The sequence below is a fragment of the Mesitornis unicolor genome, unplaced genomic scaffold (assembly GCF_000695765.1).
Source record: "Mesitornis unicolor isolate BGI_N332 unplaced genomic scaffold, ASM69576v1 scaffold4961, whole genome shotgun sequence".
In the NCBI taxonomy this organism is placed as follows: domain Eukaryota; kingdom Metazoa; phylum Chordata; class Aves; order Mesitornithiformes; family Mesitornithidae; genus Mesitornis; species Mesitornis unicolor.
Genome location: NW_010163113.1, coordinates 70,840 through 86,549, shown reverse-complemented (window position 1 = coordinate 86,549; position 15,710 = coordinate 70,840). Strand labels below are relative to the sequence as shown.

At 40.1% G+C, this 15,710-nt stretch overlaps 1 protein-coding gene across 1 annotated transcript in view; it reads left to right on the top strand.

Moving 5' to 3' along the window:
- The window catches only part of MOCOS (molybdenum cofactor sulfurase), a 136,689-nt gene that overhangs the window by 86,656 nt on the left and 34,323 nt on the right, over window positions 1-15,710 (top strand). Inside the window, exon 6 of the mRNA XM_010193826.1 lies at window positions 14,491-14,607. Within this exon, the coding sequence (XP_010192128.1) occupies window positions 14,491-14,607 (117 nt within the window). The remainder of the gene's footprint in view (window positions 1-14,490; window positions 14,608-15,710) is intronic.

The window sequence follows — 15,710 nt, the reverse complement described above, 5'->3', positions numbered from 1 at the left end:
TTTGAATAATTGTAATAATTACCAGAGCTAACAAGATTGTGCCACTGACCACAAACATGCTTGAATTACGTACAAGAGGGCAGTTGCACCAGTGTGCAATAGCCACGGTCTCAGGTTCATCCTTGAGTAACACCTTCACTGCAGCACGCAAGATCAAATTAAGGCATTTTGTTAAAGTGAGACATGTAAATGAGACCATACCATGATTACACTCTCAGGGTTGGCAGCACTTTTGAAAGCCTCCTGTCCCAATATAAATGCTATAGAACACCCGGATGTTAAGAAGTGATAAGGTGGGAGTGAAGTAATTGTGAAAGTTAAATTGCTATTGCTTTTTCATTAAAATGTTTCTTTGTGATTGTTGAAGAGTTTCACTGCCTTAGAGTATTATATGTGGAACAAACTTGCTTGTATACTATATGTATCATTGGTTTAATTGGCAGTTTAATTACTGGTCTAGTTATTTTGCTCTAAATGGTAATTAAAACAATTAAAGAAGAGGGATTTGCAGGCTCTGAACACCAATAGTCACACAAAAGCTTTAGGTTTTCTTCAGATTTTTCATGAAACATTTCTTTATCTAGGGATAAAACTACTACAGTTTTGAAATCTCCATAAACCTCTTGTCTTTAGGCACCAAAACTGCATTAAATTTTCTCTTTCAAGCTGCACCAAATACTTTCCATGAAAATTATTTTCTTTAGTAAAGCTGTCTTGTAGACTACTGTTGGTAGTAATTTGTTCTTTAAATTACTCGGGAGGATACCTGTATTCTTTCCACACAAGCTGCCTGTCCTCTGCAGTGGCACATGTGTAATTTTATGTTATGTGTTTATTTGCATCACACAGCCCTAGTTATAAGCAGACTATGATGAGTACTTGACAGGTCTAGACATAAAGATGGCTTTTATGCCAAACAGCTTCTTCAAATATATTTGCCTATTTGGATAACTTTTCAGCATTATATTTTTTGGTTTTAATGACATGTGGACAGATGACCAGCTGGTGACTTTGAAAGGTGGGAAAGTACAGGGGTAGAGATGAAGGACCTCTGCTAAGTCAGTGGTGCAGGATGGAAGCAGCAGAGCTGACATTAATCCAGCACGCTGTCAATCTTCTGCTTCCTTGCAAGGCTACCAGAAGAAGAAGCAATCAGCCCTAGATATTAAAGGGGGTTTGTGATGTCACGAGAAAGGGGTTACATATATGCTTGGTGCTGAGCTAGTACTGCAGACTCTTCACACAGAAAATCACTATTAGCTCATTTATTAATAGCTAATACCCGCAGTCTTCAGCATTTATATGAATGTCTTGTGTTTCTGTATCCCCAAATCCTTCCCGTCTCTGAAACCCTGTTTGACAGCAATGACTCAGCTTCAGTTTGCATCCTCACCACCTTTTTTTATCAAAACCTTGCACACCACTCTGTGAGTTTCCAGCCTGGTTTGAATGCCAAAGAGGAGATGAAACAGCTGTAAGGGAACAGCATTGATTTATAACAACAATCATATGGACTTCGTACAAATCAGGTCAAAGTGCAAACTTGTATATTCTCTTCCATCTGCAGATTTGAAAAAAATCACCATCTCTGCTATGAGGGACCCTTTGTGCTAATATTATTTTAACTTTTCCTCTTTGTTCTGAAAGGGAGGAGAGATCTGTGAAATGCTCTTTGTACAGTCAGTGTATAATTGCAAAGTAATTTTATCATTCTGTAAAGTCAGTTTGGGAGCTGGAAAAGAGGAAAGATATAAGAGGCAGAGATAGGCAGATGGAATTTTACCTGAAACATCTGTTGAATTGTATGCCCTGGAGAGCTCTTACCCAGTCGCACCTTCCAGTTCAGTGCTTTCTGCCTCCAGTGAAAAATAGCATTTCCCTTATCAAACTTTTTCTTTTTTCACTCTGGTCTTCTGAGACATTTTTTTTTTCCTCCTGTGTGTCATGGGCTTAAAAAAGTGAGCAAACCATCATAGCTGTCTTTTGAAAAATGGCCATCATTTTGGCTGTGGATTACTAGCTCGCTTTCCCACTCTGCTTTTTCACACTGCTTCCTTTGCCTGGAGCCTGAAGCTAAACAGAAGTAGCATGCTGTGATTGTCTCACCTGCAAAAGTTCCCTTGGTATCCATATATGCTCGCCATGCCTCCTAAAAATCCTGTCAGGAACAAAACAAGCATCAGTCCATTAGCACTCAGCCTTCTTGCCTGCCACTTCAGACTTCTGTGATAGACAAACTGCTATAACAGGAATCAGCTGCCAAAGATAGAGAATGTAAACATTTTGGTTTGCCTAAGGAAGGCTCTTCCATAGTGTTGCATATGAATGAGTTTTGTCTCTCAAGACAGAGAACCCTGCTCACATAGATTATGATCAGTTTTGTCTAGGGGCCTACATTAGCATGTCCTGGCTCACTCTCATCAACCCAGACAGAGTGAAGGAAGGTCTAGACTTTGAACTTACCTTTCTTCATCCATTTCTCAAGGAAAAAACTACCAACACTTCTCAGCAAATGACTTCCAGTGTCTGTCCCTTCAGCACAAATCTATAATGCAATTTGGTGACTGCTTTTGTTATGGCATCTGCCCACTGCCTCACCCACCTTCCTTCCGTCTCAACCCCCCTTGAGTTAATGTAAGGATAGACTCAGTGACCCACTGTTGTTTTTCTCCTTTATATTCTGTCATTCTGAAGTGAAGACCAGAGTCTGGAATCAGAATGTGAGGCATCAAATCACTTAGATGTAAGTGATCTCGCCATGGCACCTTCTCTACCCTGGTAGCCTCTTTCTGCCAGTGTTCACAGAGTAGTAGTATAAGAAAAGGACAAAACCAAAATGAGACTGCCCTAAGAAACAAAAGAAGTTTTGTTTTCTTTTTAAGCCCTTTAAATCTTTCTGCATCCAAAGCATCCTGTGGCAGTGAATTGTCTTGTAAGAAGCTTAGCAGCCAAGCCAAACCCATCCCTGCGGTTCGAGAAAATGTGGAAGGGGAAATACAGATCTTAGGACTGCAGAGACTATGAGAGGTTGCCCATCATTGTTGTATGCCAAGAAAGGATCATCTTTACCTGAACTTCCTTGCAGCCTCCACATACAGTTAGTTCTAGAACTTAGCTATATTCATTATTACAAAATATTTCCTAATGATTAACCTAAATTTCCCACAATGCAGCTGAAGTCCATTATTATGTGGATTGGGCAAAGAAAGAGATAGCAGTTTGGGCAGGGTAGCGGACAAAAAGGAGATTCCAGCCATGAGAGGCAGAGAGGAGTGGGACATGCAGTCTGAAACAGTGTTGCATGGAAGAGGTGTGACCAGGGAATAGACAGAGCAATATAAGCAGGTAGAAGTTATTCTGTCTGTTTGCGTTTGGACAGGTCTGCAAACAACCCGGGACAAAGTGGCTTTAGGTAGGATGGGAAATGCACATAAAAGCAGTTGCTCAAGGTAAATAAACTGGTGATAGTCTGTTCTGGTAGTACCTTCATATTGCGAGTACCCTTTCTTTGCTTTAGCTTCACATGTTCCCTTTTAAAAACTTCCTTTTCCTTCAGTGGTGTTTTAATAAATTTCTTAACTGGACCTAGATCAGTAGCAAGGACCTGGCAATGGCCAGGTGAAATCCCCTGCTTCTGCTGTAGTCTTTCCGTGTCACCTTGAGGAATTCAATGTCTGTCTTCCCCACTTATTCTAACCTCACAGAAGTTGAGAGGAAATATGTTAAATACTGGCAAATCTTCAGATATCAAGTGGCGGATACATTTGTATATACACACAGCTGATTGAATGCATATTCATATCGCTACTTGTCATTGCCTGATAAAAAGGACCATGCAATACATGCAGCGGTTAGATTTCTTGAAATAATTGCTGTCTCTGTCTTTGACGGCACCCTCGGTTTCACTGGTAGATTAGCTCCAGTGCACTGTACATCTAGTATATGGGCACAGATTTAAAGCATTGACATGTGAATTTAAAGGGGGGGGGGAGAAAGTACAGCATTTCACATACACAGGAAGCTGTTACCAGGTCATTTAGTGGCTATTAATACTTGTCTGGAAATTCATACCATGTCCCTACAGGAGAATGTGGGTTGCTGTTAAACAACGAGGGATAATTTCTACTTTTTTTAATCTATGTGAAATAAATCTTCATAGAAAGTTATTAAGCAGGAGATCATTGTTATTCTTCAAACCATAATCCTTTTATGTTTTTTCCATCTGTTACTTTTTACTTCTGTGTAAAACAATCATTCAGTTTTTCAGGTGGAAAAGCGCAGCATTTTTTCATCTGGGCCAGAGAAAAAGGAAATCCAGCATTTGCTAATTCCAGCTAAGAATCTCTGTGCAGAGATGGCCAAACAACTTTGAGCTAGTTACACTAATGCTTTTAGAAGTATATCCACTCATTATATTAATTTTGATGACTCAGGGAAAGTAAAGGGTTCTTAACATGCCTAATGGGATTTTTGGCCATCTTCCCAATAGCTACCTCAAAATTGCTGGGGTGATTGCTCACTATTGATTTTAGCTATAGATTTAGACATTGGTTTCAGGAAGCCAGAGACAGCAGATGAAGTGGCACAATAGAATGCAAACAAGATTACAAGGAGAAAAAGATTATTGTGAAGATTCCTGTTGAACGTCCACTAGTTTCCTTGGTTCCAATTAGTTTCCAATTGCACTGAGAGATAAGCAAAGGTAAGCAGGGAGATAGCAGCAATGCGGCAAACCAAACTGGCTTGCCAATAAATGGCACATCGTTGCTTCAAACTGGCAAGAAATGCTATTACAATCTGGATCTTGTCTTATGTTTGGTACATGGCACTGGGCACTCAAAGACCGTCCTTACAACAAGGAGATTTCTAGATAGGAGATTACTAACCCGTGTGTAAGGAGATGCTGTACTTGAGAGACTCTGTAAAATAACTGCAAACCTAGTTACTAGGTAATGAAGTTCTCTTCTTGCTAAGGCAGACTACAGACTGAGTTGATTTCTGTAATATCTCATTGTGGGGGGACAGATACGCATGTGAGATAGTATGCTTGAAATTACCTGCTATTAAACTGCTTTTCAGAGCTGGTCAAGGTTAGAAAGCTTCACAAAAGCCTAGACTGAAGGTGTTTCCTGACACTGCTTCTCCGGAGTGTCCTTGCACGTTGCTAGGGAAACTGGAAAGGAGATGAAAGAAAAATACTTGAAGTTGTTCAGATGAGAGAATCTCAGATTAATGGGAAAGGCTAAGTATTTTCTGTTTAGTAACAGTGCCAAACTGTAACTCTAAACTACAGACCATTTTCACAGGGGAGAAATGTGAAAAGAAACCACATGGTAGTGACAAGAAGACTGCACCTTTGACAACCTCTGCTGGATTCCTTTTTTCTTGATCTTGCTAAAGCAGATCAGCTGCCTTTGAACACATGCGGTGTCCAGATTCATTCCACCATTTGAATTCTTCGAAGACAAAGAAAGTCTGGCTCTACCTTCTCTATTACCTGCTTACATATTCCTGCCCCCTACACAAGTCCTGTATAGTACGCTGTATAGACATAATTAAAGTAATATTTCAACACAGTCCATCATGAAATTTTAACACTACAACCTCTCTGTGATCCATTATCCACATTTTCAGAGGTTAAATACAGATGAAGGAGTATTTAAGTCATTTAATAGAAATAGGAAAAGGTGGTTAAATCTATGTCACTAGACTTTCAGTATCATGCAATGCACCTCTTCATCCCTAAGCAATGTTTGCACTCGTATTAGTCTGCTACATTCCCCTTTATCCCTTCTTGATACAAGTTATAGCTTAGTCTTCCATATTGTTTGCCTCTGGCTTCCACTTCTCTGACTAATGGTAGACTGACCCAAAGCCTTTAGCCTACGAAACAGCTAGTAATGCATGATGGGATGCAGGTATACAGACCTTTTCCTGTGACTCCCAATGGAATACTCTGTTGAAGTCAGAGCTGGGAAACCACAGAAAGCTTGAGTTCTTTTGCTTTGCTTTGCTTCCTGAAATCCATCCTTTCCCTGGTGTCATTTTATCAAGCCAGATTTTCATTGTCACTGAGTGCAGTTAAAAAGAAAAAAAAAGAAAAGAAAAAAAAAGAAAAGAAAAGAAAAAATAAAAAGAAAAGAAAAAGAAAAAGTTGAGAGAAAATGCAGTTGGTTGGAGAGACCTGTGGCCATTGCGATGCCAAATCAAAGAAAACCCAGGTGTTTAGCCTACTTATCAGCCTGTTGTTTTGAATAGCTGGATCTTGGACTCATGAAGTTTTTCTACGATCCAAATAAGTCCATACTGTAATTCATTGGATGTACTACAGTGAACAAAAAAGCAGTTGAAAAAGTATGAGGTAATCCATTAACAATCAAGACAGTGTTTCATTTCTTCCTTATAGCCACTCCATCCCCAAATAATCTTCTAGCTTTTGGATTACAGAAATGTAAAATTATTGCTACTCCCTCAAGCATGAAGGATCTGCAGTTTGTGATGTATATGGCATCTTCTAAATGAGAATTCCTGCAGAATGGCAACTCATATATTCTGAATTATGCTGACATTTCCAGCCTGCTTCTCTCTCATCCAATTTTACCTGATATTTGACTGTCTTTGAAACCAGCAGAGAAAATTAGCACATTGACTGCAAAGTTCCTGATAAGCTACCTGTTGTAGTTTAGCCCAGCAAGCATCTACATTCCATGCAGCCTTTCACTCACTTCCCTCCCCCTCCCTGGTGGGGTGGGGGAGAGAATCAAAAGAGTAAAAGTGAAGGAACTTGTGGGTTGAGATAAAGACAATTTAATAATTAAAACAAACCAAACTGAAGTAATAATAATGCTAATGAATTGCAATAAGAATAGGAACAATTATAATAAAACAATAAAGCAAGTTATACTCAGCTCACAAACGGCAGCAGTGGCTGGCCATGCACCAATGAAAACACGATGAGGGAGAGGTAAGCCTCAGGAACTGAATGAGCTAGACCATCCAAGGAAAAGCATCATCCCCAGCAAACTCCCCAATTTATGGTTAGAATGTTGTTTATGGTATGGAACACATTCTGATACATTCTGTTGGCCAGTTTGGATCACATCTGGGTCATCTGTCCTGGGTCATCTGTCCCAGAAAACACTGGGCTTTTGGTTCCTCCCTCACACCCCCATCACCTTGTGCAGAGAGAAAGGTTGCTGGGGGAAGGAGGGGTGTGGGGGGGAAGTCCTTAAGTTAGTGTAGGCATTACTTAACAACAACTAAAATACTGATGTGTTATCAACATTCTTCTTAACATGAATCCAAAACCGTGTCTCACTAGCTACTATGAGGGAAATAACTCTATCCCAGAAAAAGCTATAATACTTACATATAAAGCTCTCAAGTTGATGGCCCACAAGACAGGGACCAGGCAGAAAACATCCCTCCCACTATAAGTGAAGATAAGGTTCATGACCATCTGAGGAAACTGAATATACACAAGTCCATGGGACGTGATGAGATGCTTCCCAGAGTCCTGAAGGAATTGGCTGATGTAGTTGCCACTCTCCATGATATTTGAAAAGTCATGGCAGTCAGGTGAAGTCCCTAGTGACTGGAAGAAGGGAAACATCACACCCATTTTTAAAAAGGGTAGAAAGGAGGACCCTGGGAACTACTGACCTGTCAACCTCACCTCTGTGCCTGGGAAGATCATGGAACAGATCCTCCTAAAAGCTATGCTGAGGCACGAATGTAGTTGCCACTCTCCATGATATTTGAAAAGTCATGGCAGTCAGGTGAAGTCCCTAGTGACTGGAAGAAGGGAAACATCACACCCATTTTTAAAAAGGGTAGAAAGGAGGACCCTGGGAACTACTGACCTGTCAACCTCACCTCTGTGCCTGGGAAGATCATGGAACAGATCCTCCTAAAAGCTATGCTGAGGCACGAGGAGGACAGGGAGGTGATCTGAGACAGCCAGCATGGCTTTACTAGGGGCAAGTCCTGCCTGACCAACCTAGTGGCTTTCTACAGTGGGGTAACTGCATCAGTAGACAAGGTAAGAGCTATGGATGTCATCTATCTGGATTTCTGCAAGGCCTTTGACACAGTCCCCCACAGCATCCTTCTCTCTAAGTTGGAGAGGTATGGATTTGATGGGTGGACTGTTCAGTGAATAAGGAATTGGCTGGATGGTCGCATCCAGAGAGTAGTGGTCAATGGCTCAATGTCCAGATGGAAGACAGTGACAAGTGGTGTCCCTCAAGGGTCTGTACCGGGACCGGTGCTGTTTAATGTCTTCATTAATTATATTGATAGCAGGACTGAGTGCACTCTCAACAAGTTCGCTGATGATACCAAGCTGGGTGGTGAGGTTAATGTGCCAAAGGAAAAGATGCCATCCAGAGGGACCTGGATGAGCTGGAGAAGTGGGTCCAGGTGAACCTGGTGAGGTTCAACACGGCCAAGTGTAGGGTCTTGCACCTGAGTTGGAACAATCCTTGTTTCCAATACAAACTAGGAGATGATGTGCGGGAAAGCAGCCCTGAGAAAAAGGACTTGGGGGTACTGGTGGATGAGAAGCTGGGCATGAGCTACCAATGTGCACTTGCAGCTCAGAAGGCCAACTGCATCCTGGGCTGCGTCAAAAGAAGTGTGGCCAGCAGGTCGAGGGAGGTGATTCTGCCCCTCTACTCTGGTGAGACCTCACCTGGAGTATTGCATCCAGCTTTGGAGCACCCAACACAAAAAGGACACTGAAATGCTGGAGCAGGTCCAGAGGAGGGCTACAAAGATGATCAAAGGGCTGGAACAACTGTCCTGTGAAGATAGGCTGAGATAGTTGGGGTTGTTCAGTCTGGAGAAGAGAAGACTCCAGAGGGACCTTACAACAACCTTCCAATACCTGAAAGGTGCCTATAAGAAATCTGGGGAAGAGCTATTCACTAGGGCATGTAGAGATAGGATGAGGGGCAATGGTTTTCAACTAGAAAAGAGTAGATTTAGGTTGGCTATTAGGAAAAAGTTCTTCAATATGAGGGTTGTAGATCACTGGAACAGGTTGCCCAGTGCGGTGGTGGAGTCCCCATCCCTGGAGACATTCAAGGTAGACTTGATGGGGCTCTGAGCAACCTGATCTGGTAACATTGTCCCTGGAGTTGGACCAGATGATTTTTAAAGGTCCCTTCCAACCCAATACATTCTGTGGTTCTATGACTCTATACCAACTTGTTTTCACTAAATCAAACACTGCAGTTCTCTCAGAAATACAGTTCTGCTGAATAGGAAATGGAGTTCTACAATTCAATCCCAGTAAAACCAGGACACTAGCATTTCAACTATCAGGACACTGAGACTGGCAATTTCAGTAAATTTCAGTATCTTTGCCTAATACTTCACTGCCTTCTACCAAAGGGGTTTTGGTCAGAGCGAATGATGAATGGGTCTATACTGAAGAGAGATTTACATCCACTCTCCAATTTCTTTAAGCTATTGTCAACAATTACAGACTCAGAAAAAAGGAGAGTATCAGATTCATCAATACCGTGTGAACCTGCCCACATAGAAATTCTTTCCCTGGGATGGGGAAAAATGCCTCTCTTGCATTGGCAATTGCCTCTCTGATATTGGCAATTTCAATAAAAAACCCCACACAGTTAAACCAGTTTAAGTATACTGTAACTCAGCTAAAATGCTTTTTTCCTCCTACTAAATGACTTGGAAGCAAGTGATGATTTTTTCTTCTTCTGACCTACTTCCTATTAAATTGTATTAAATAAGATTAAGTATACTTTTGCATCAGCAATAACATTTCACAGTCAAATGCTGGATGACAGAAAGAGCTAACTTACTTTTTCTCCAATTCCATGCCATGAATCAGTGAATTAATTTACCAGTGGATGTGGAGAACAGTGTCATGAAACCTGTTTTATAACCAGCCATCAGTGGTATGCAGTGAAATTCTTGTAATGAGCAAATCCATCAGACAGACAAACTGCTCTGAAACTTGAGCATTGTAGAAAGTAGAATGAGAAGTCCCAATCCCAATTCCTGAAGGACAGTACCTGCCAGGATTGACTTATATGATTTTGTGTTTTTTGGGACACTTCATGATCTATTTAAGAGGTTTCTTTATTCATGTGAATAATTCTTGTGGTATTTGGTAAAATAACTTGCACAAATAAGAAGTACTTGCTGGAATAAGGCTACAGAATTGGATCCTATGGGAATGACTTCAGCAGGGGTTCCTAAAGAATCCATCATTCTTAGTGAAAATGTTAGGCTTAGTTGATTAGAAATAATGCAAAACTATGTGCTATTTGTAAATATTTATAATCGCTTAGTATATATCTACCTACAGTAAGCATCATTCTCAGTCTTATTTCAATGGAGCCTGAAGCCAGAGAAAAGCTTACACTTTTCAGCTGACTGCCACAGAGGCCCTGAGGTGAATGAACAGTAGAAGTCAGACACTTAGCAAAGGCAGAGAAGTCACCAGTGTAGCTGCGTGACAGAGAATGGGAAATCAGAACACACCAGAATCAAATTTATTTTTGGAGCTGTCCAGCTGCTGAGTGTGAAATAAAATACCAGGTACCCAAGGGGGACTATTGTAGGATAACACATTAAAAGCAGGGAAAGAAACCCCTCTCCACTTCAATAGTTTTTATATTAAAAATAAATAATTCTAATGGTATTTATCAGATAGAGCACTATGAAGAAAACTGTGACTGTGAGCATTTGTTCAATCTGGTAACACTAAAGGAAGGCTCACTGAGAAAGGCAACTGTGCTTAAAATAGAAATTATCTCTGAAAAATAAAAGAACAGCTATTAAAAAAATGGATTTAGATGAACTTCATTGTGTGATTATTAAACTCAATGACCACAGACTGGAAGTGTGAAAAGCACCTTTTAGTTGTCAAAAATCAAGATGATCTGACACCAGAAGTGTTGGGGTCTGAAGCAACGTTCAGGGCTTGGCCCACTGTAAATAGCTTCAGAAAAAGTAATGAATGCAAAGGGATTCCTAGGGGCAGATGGGACTCCAAGATGTCGTGATGGCTTCATTACCATGTCCTCTCTGACTGAAATCAGTAAAAATGCTCCAAGATTTCTGCTTGTGTTTTGCAGTTTAATTGTAGTCTTTAAGCTCTGAAAGACCAAGGCACAATAGTTCCAAATATCAGATCAAGAGAATCACCAAAGCTGACAATCTGAGTACATTAAGCTGTGTACTTACCATTAGTACCATTCATGCTTCTATGCCTTCATTGATGAACGTATTCCTGGCTCCCAAAAGTCAGCTGCTGCTGTTACAGGCAGAGTTGCGAGCGGCATTCTGCATTTCATAACCCTGAGCTCAATAGCCATTATTGCTCCTTATGGCAATTTTAAAGATGTGCTTTATTTAAATAAGCTTTTCTTCATCGAAATAACTGTAACAGATGTTTTATGTTCTATTTGTTTTGCTATGTGGTAACATTACAGAGAGAGATTAAATTAAGTCCCCAAGTAGCACATTTCTAGGGTGAAACTAAACAAGAATAAATCGAAGCATATGTCCAAGGGAAATTCAAGCATGCATTCAAGGGACAGATAGATTGGCAGTGCTGCCTTTACTGATTCTTTACATGCTGTCGCTGTTTGCAATGAAAAGTGTGCATCACATTCTGAAGATTGGCAGGGCATCTGTATGCATTATCACATTGGTGATAATGGAGTTTGATTAGCACAAAAGCTATGGATAACTTATCTGTGTTCTCCTGAATCACAGTTCCCTATATTCCTCTAATGTTCATATGTTTTTATGTATCAATAATCCTTGTCTGCTGTACAGATTAATATATGTCACAATTGAAAGTGTTATTGGGGAAGGGTGTTGTGTCTCAGGGCTAGAATGACATTACTGTTCATTAAGGAACAGTAATAATTTCTTTGACAAAATGAAAAATAATTTTTTTTAAATCTTGTTAGCAATTTCTTGAAGTTTGGTCATGGAAATTTCACTACATTACATACACTTTGAGAAACAAGGCTGTCCCAGCAATGGTTCTAACAATAATAATAATAATAATAATAACAACAACAACAACAACAACAACAACAGTAGTAGTTTTTAAAGCTTTTTGTATGCTGAGAAAATAAGCCCAAAAACTGTATGAATTCAGTAGTAAAGTGTCTGTGAGGATTTTTGCCTTGCTTGTCATCATTAACAGAATGAAAAATCCACCCACAAGTCACTAGCACCATGACAAACCGTGTTATGCCAGGATGACAACTTTTCTCATCTAAATGAAAAAAGAAGTCAGGAAAATGTCAGTGTTCCCAGATTGAAGTCTTCTGACAAAACAAAACTAATGACACCACAACAGTCTTTCTCAACAGATGCCTTTTGCTATAATTTTGATTTGAGAAACATGCTTTGAACACAGGATATTCTCCAAGGCATTAATCATGAATAGGGATCTTGGGACTGATTCTATTCTCTGCTTTCCAACGCTGGCTATATGGAGGCTTTTTGTTTGTATCTCCATTTGAGAACTGAACCATTTTGAACTGAACTAGTGGGGCAGAACATAAATTTAAGTGTGAACTTGAGAACTTGTGCACTATAAGAATGTAGGATTTCTTCTGTCTGTACAGCACATTTTGTTGCAGATTGCTTTGTGCCCCACACATAAAAATAAAAAGGTAAAAATTTAATGCTGTTTGAACTACTTTTAACAAAGCTAAACACTACTTAGTTTGAATTATTTCAGCCTGGCATAAGGTCTAACAGAGGCCTCGGTTTTTCAAGCTGCTGAGATAGTGAAGTTAAAGGTGCCTGGTATCTCAAACAGTTAAACTCAAAGATGTCAGAAGATAGACTGACATGAGAAGATTGATGGTGTCAGAAGATAGGAGACAGAAGACAGGCTGAATAATACCAGAAAGTATTTGCTACATATATTGGGCTATTATCCTATGCAAAGAGAATTTATGTCAAAAAGATAAAAGCCAATAGAGATTACACCAGCTAGAAAAGCTATGTTGAATGTTTACATGGATACCTCAGGCAGATAAAGCATGAGCTCTCAGTTAGGAAAGTGGTTATTTTGAGATGGTTGGCACTTCCATTCCTGCACCTTTAGGCTCATAGCAGAGCCTGAGCACCCTGTGAGGGGACTGTGTCACTGGCATGGCAGAGTCTCTTCAGTCCATAGCGTGGTTCTTCTCAGAGCTCTCAGCTCTCCATTTGGGAAAAAAAAATTATATATATAAAAAACAACAAGAAAAAGCACAGAGAGATTAATGCAGCTTGTGTGAGGCTGTTTTGGAAGTCTGTGGTAGAAATGGGATGTGCCAGGTTTCATGCTACCTTTCTGACCATGTGACTGTCCTTTCTCCCAGTCCTGACCAGGAATTTTCATCGTTTATTGTCAATGAAATACTTGGCAGTAGCTATACCTGCTCAGCTAACCTTACCAGCTGCTGTTGTTGCTTTTTGAAATCAACATAAAGTGTTTTCAGGTCCCTGCCGTGTGGTTCCATGGTTTCTTAGCTGTGCTAAGAGGATCCCCAAGGTGTGCTTCTGTTGTTTCTTAGCTGAGCTATAAAACCCTGACAATCCGTATCTCTTCTCTGCAGGGCCATCCTGCCAGTGCCATCCTCCCAGTGCATGCATATATGCGTCTCCTTCTGAGGCACATATAGACATGTGCTTCTGTTCTCTTTAAGCCTTTTTCTTTCCTTCACATAATTTATTCATGCCAGTTTTTCATCAAGTATTGTATTTCTGCCCATTCATTATTTAGTGGACAATAAGGAAATGGGATAACAAAGAACAGGACAGCAGGAGGAAAAAGTACACCAGGGACTGGGCCATCATATGTGGAAGACTCAAGGAAGTATTCCAGTTTAGTCCCTGCCCTGTCAGATGTTATTGCTATCAGGGGGGGCTGATTCTTGAAGCACTTGTGTGCCAAAATCCCACAGATGCAGTCAGTTTCAGTAATGAGGACTTGCAGTTTCAGATCCTTGAAGAACAAGGTTTCCTTTGGCTAACTGAAGAGGTGCCCCTGGCCTCTCTTTAGGCTCTGAAGATGCAGCTGTAGGTGATGGTCCTGTCGAGACATTGAATGACCCTTGACTGCAGGCCTGTAATTAGCACTACTGATGTGAATGAACCTTTAACATGTTCAAAATTAAGCATGCATACTGTCATTAACAGGATGAGGAGCTGAACTGATGTACTCTATGTATGCATGTATGTGTGCATGCATGCGTGTACTCTCTCTCAATGCCAAGGTACGCATTTCTGCTTCCACTTCTGTTTTCTTTCAGCTGAAATAACAGGGCTGAAAATTCCTAAATGTGTGTGGGAATGTTAAAAGCTACAGTAAGTTGTTAATAATTTAGAGAAGCAATTTACCTCCAGTTGAAATGTACCTTTAAAACATTGTTTGCCACAAATTTAAAATGTCTATTTTTTATTCTCCTATGTCTTATCACCTGCTGAATCGGAAAGGTGGACAAGATGGCCAGTCTCTACAACATACATGTCCGTACAGGTTGCTTCTGCAACACAGGAGCCTGCCAGTTGCATCTGGGTATAAGCAATGAGGACATCCAAAGGAACCTGCAGGTTAGTTTCTGAATGAGATTACATCGTATGTTGCCCATGGAAGACACCTAGATTCAGTGACCCAGGAGACATCTTCTGGCTATTAGTTCTGAATTTCCTAAGGATAGCAGTTTTGAAGGGGAGAAGAAAATCTGTATCAAAAAGAATCCTAAGTAGTTAAAACCTAAAGTAGGTGTATCATATCCTGTGGTTTTGAGTCTCTGACTTTAAGAATGAAGGTAAAGTTTATTTGCTTTCTCTGACCTCTCAACTCAATTGCCATGTTAAATAACTAAGTGAACTGAAATTCAGTTAATCGAAGTGGTGTGGAGAAACAAAATCATTTGATGAATCCAAAGCGGTATGTGTGGCTTGTTTCTATTTCACTGGAAGATATGAAATTGTGGCTTCTTATTCTGATTTGGAATTACATGAAATCCAGATTTCCTGCAGAAAAGAAGTTCCTGGACAATTCATCTCATGTTGCTCCTTAAGTATCCTTAATTGTACTTAATAATGTTCAAGTGTTATAGACCTGTAATGCTTGAAGACATGTTGGATGTTACAGTTTAAAAGGCATACACAAATTGGACAAGAAACAATAAATGAGAATACACAGTGAATCTCAGAGGGTGAAATAAATTTAGGTGACATCTAGCTAGATTACGGGTCTGTTAGACAGTTAGAACATCAATGTAAAGACTGTTTTCTGGATGACTAATATTTTCCATAAATCGTCATTAAAAGATGTGAAACAGGATGTATTACAGTGAGTGAGGGAAGCTTCATATCTGCATATTTGTCAGGGTTTGAAATTACAGTAAATTAATACAGAACAATCCAAAATTTTGTTAATGGTATTCTTCAAAAGATAAAAATTTATAATGGCTGTATTGATACTGTATCTCCCTTATAATTTCACAGAGACATTTAGCTAACTTTTGCAAACATATTTATATGCATGACTGGTAGCACAAGTTGTTAAAGGGGGAGAGCTCTTTACTACCTTTTTTGGCAAACTGGTGCTTTGATTTATCATGGCAAGCCCCATGTCCATGTTCTTCTCATGCATAATCTGTCTAAGAGCAGGTGAGTAATGCTTGAATTTTTGAGGGGGAACAGGA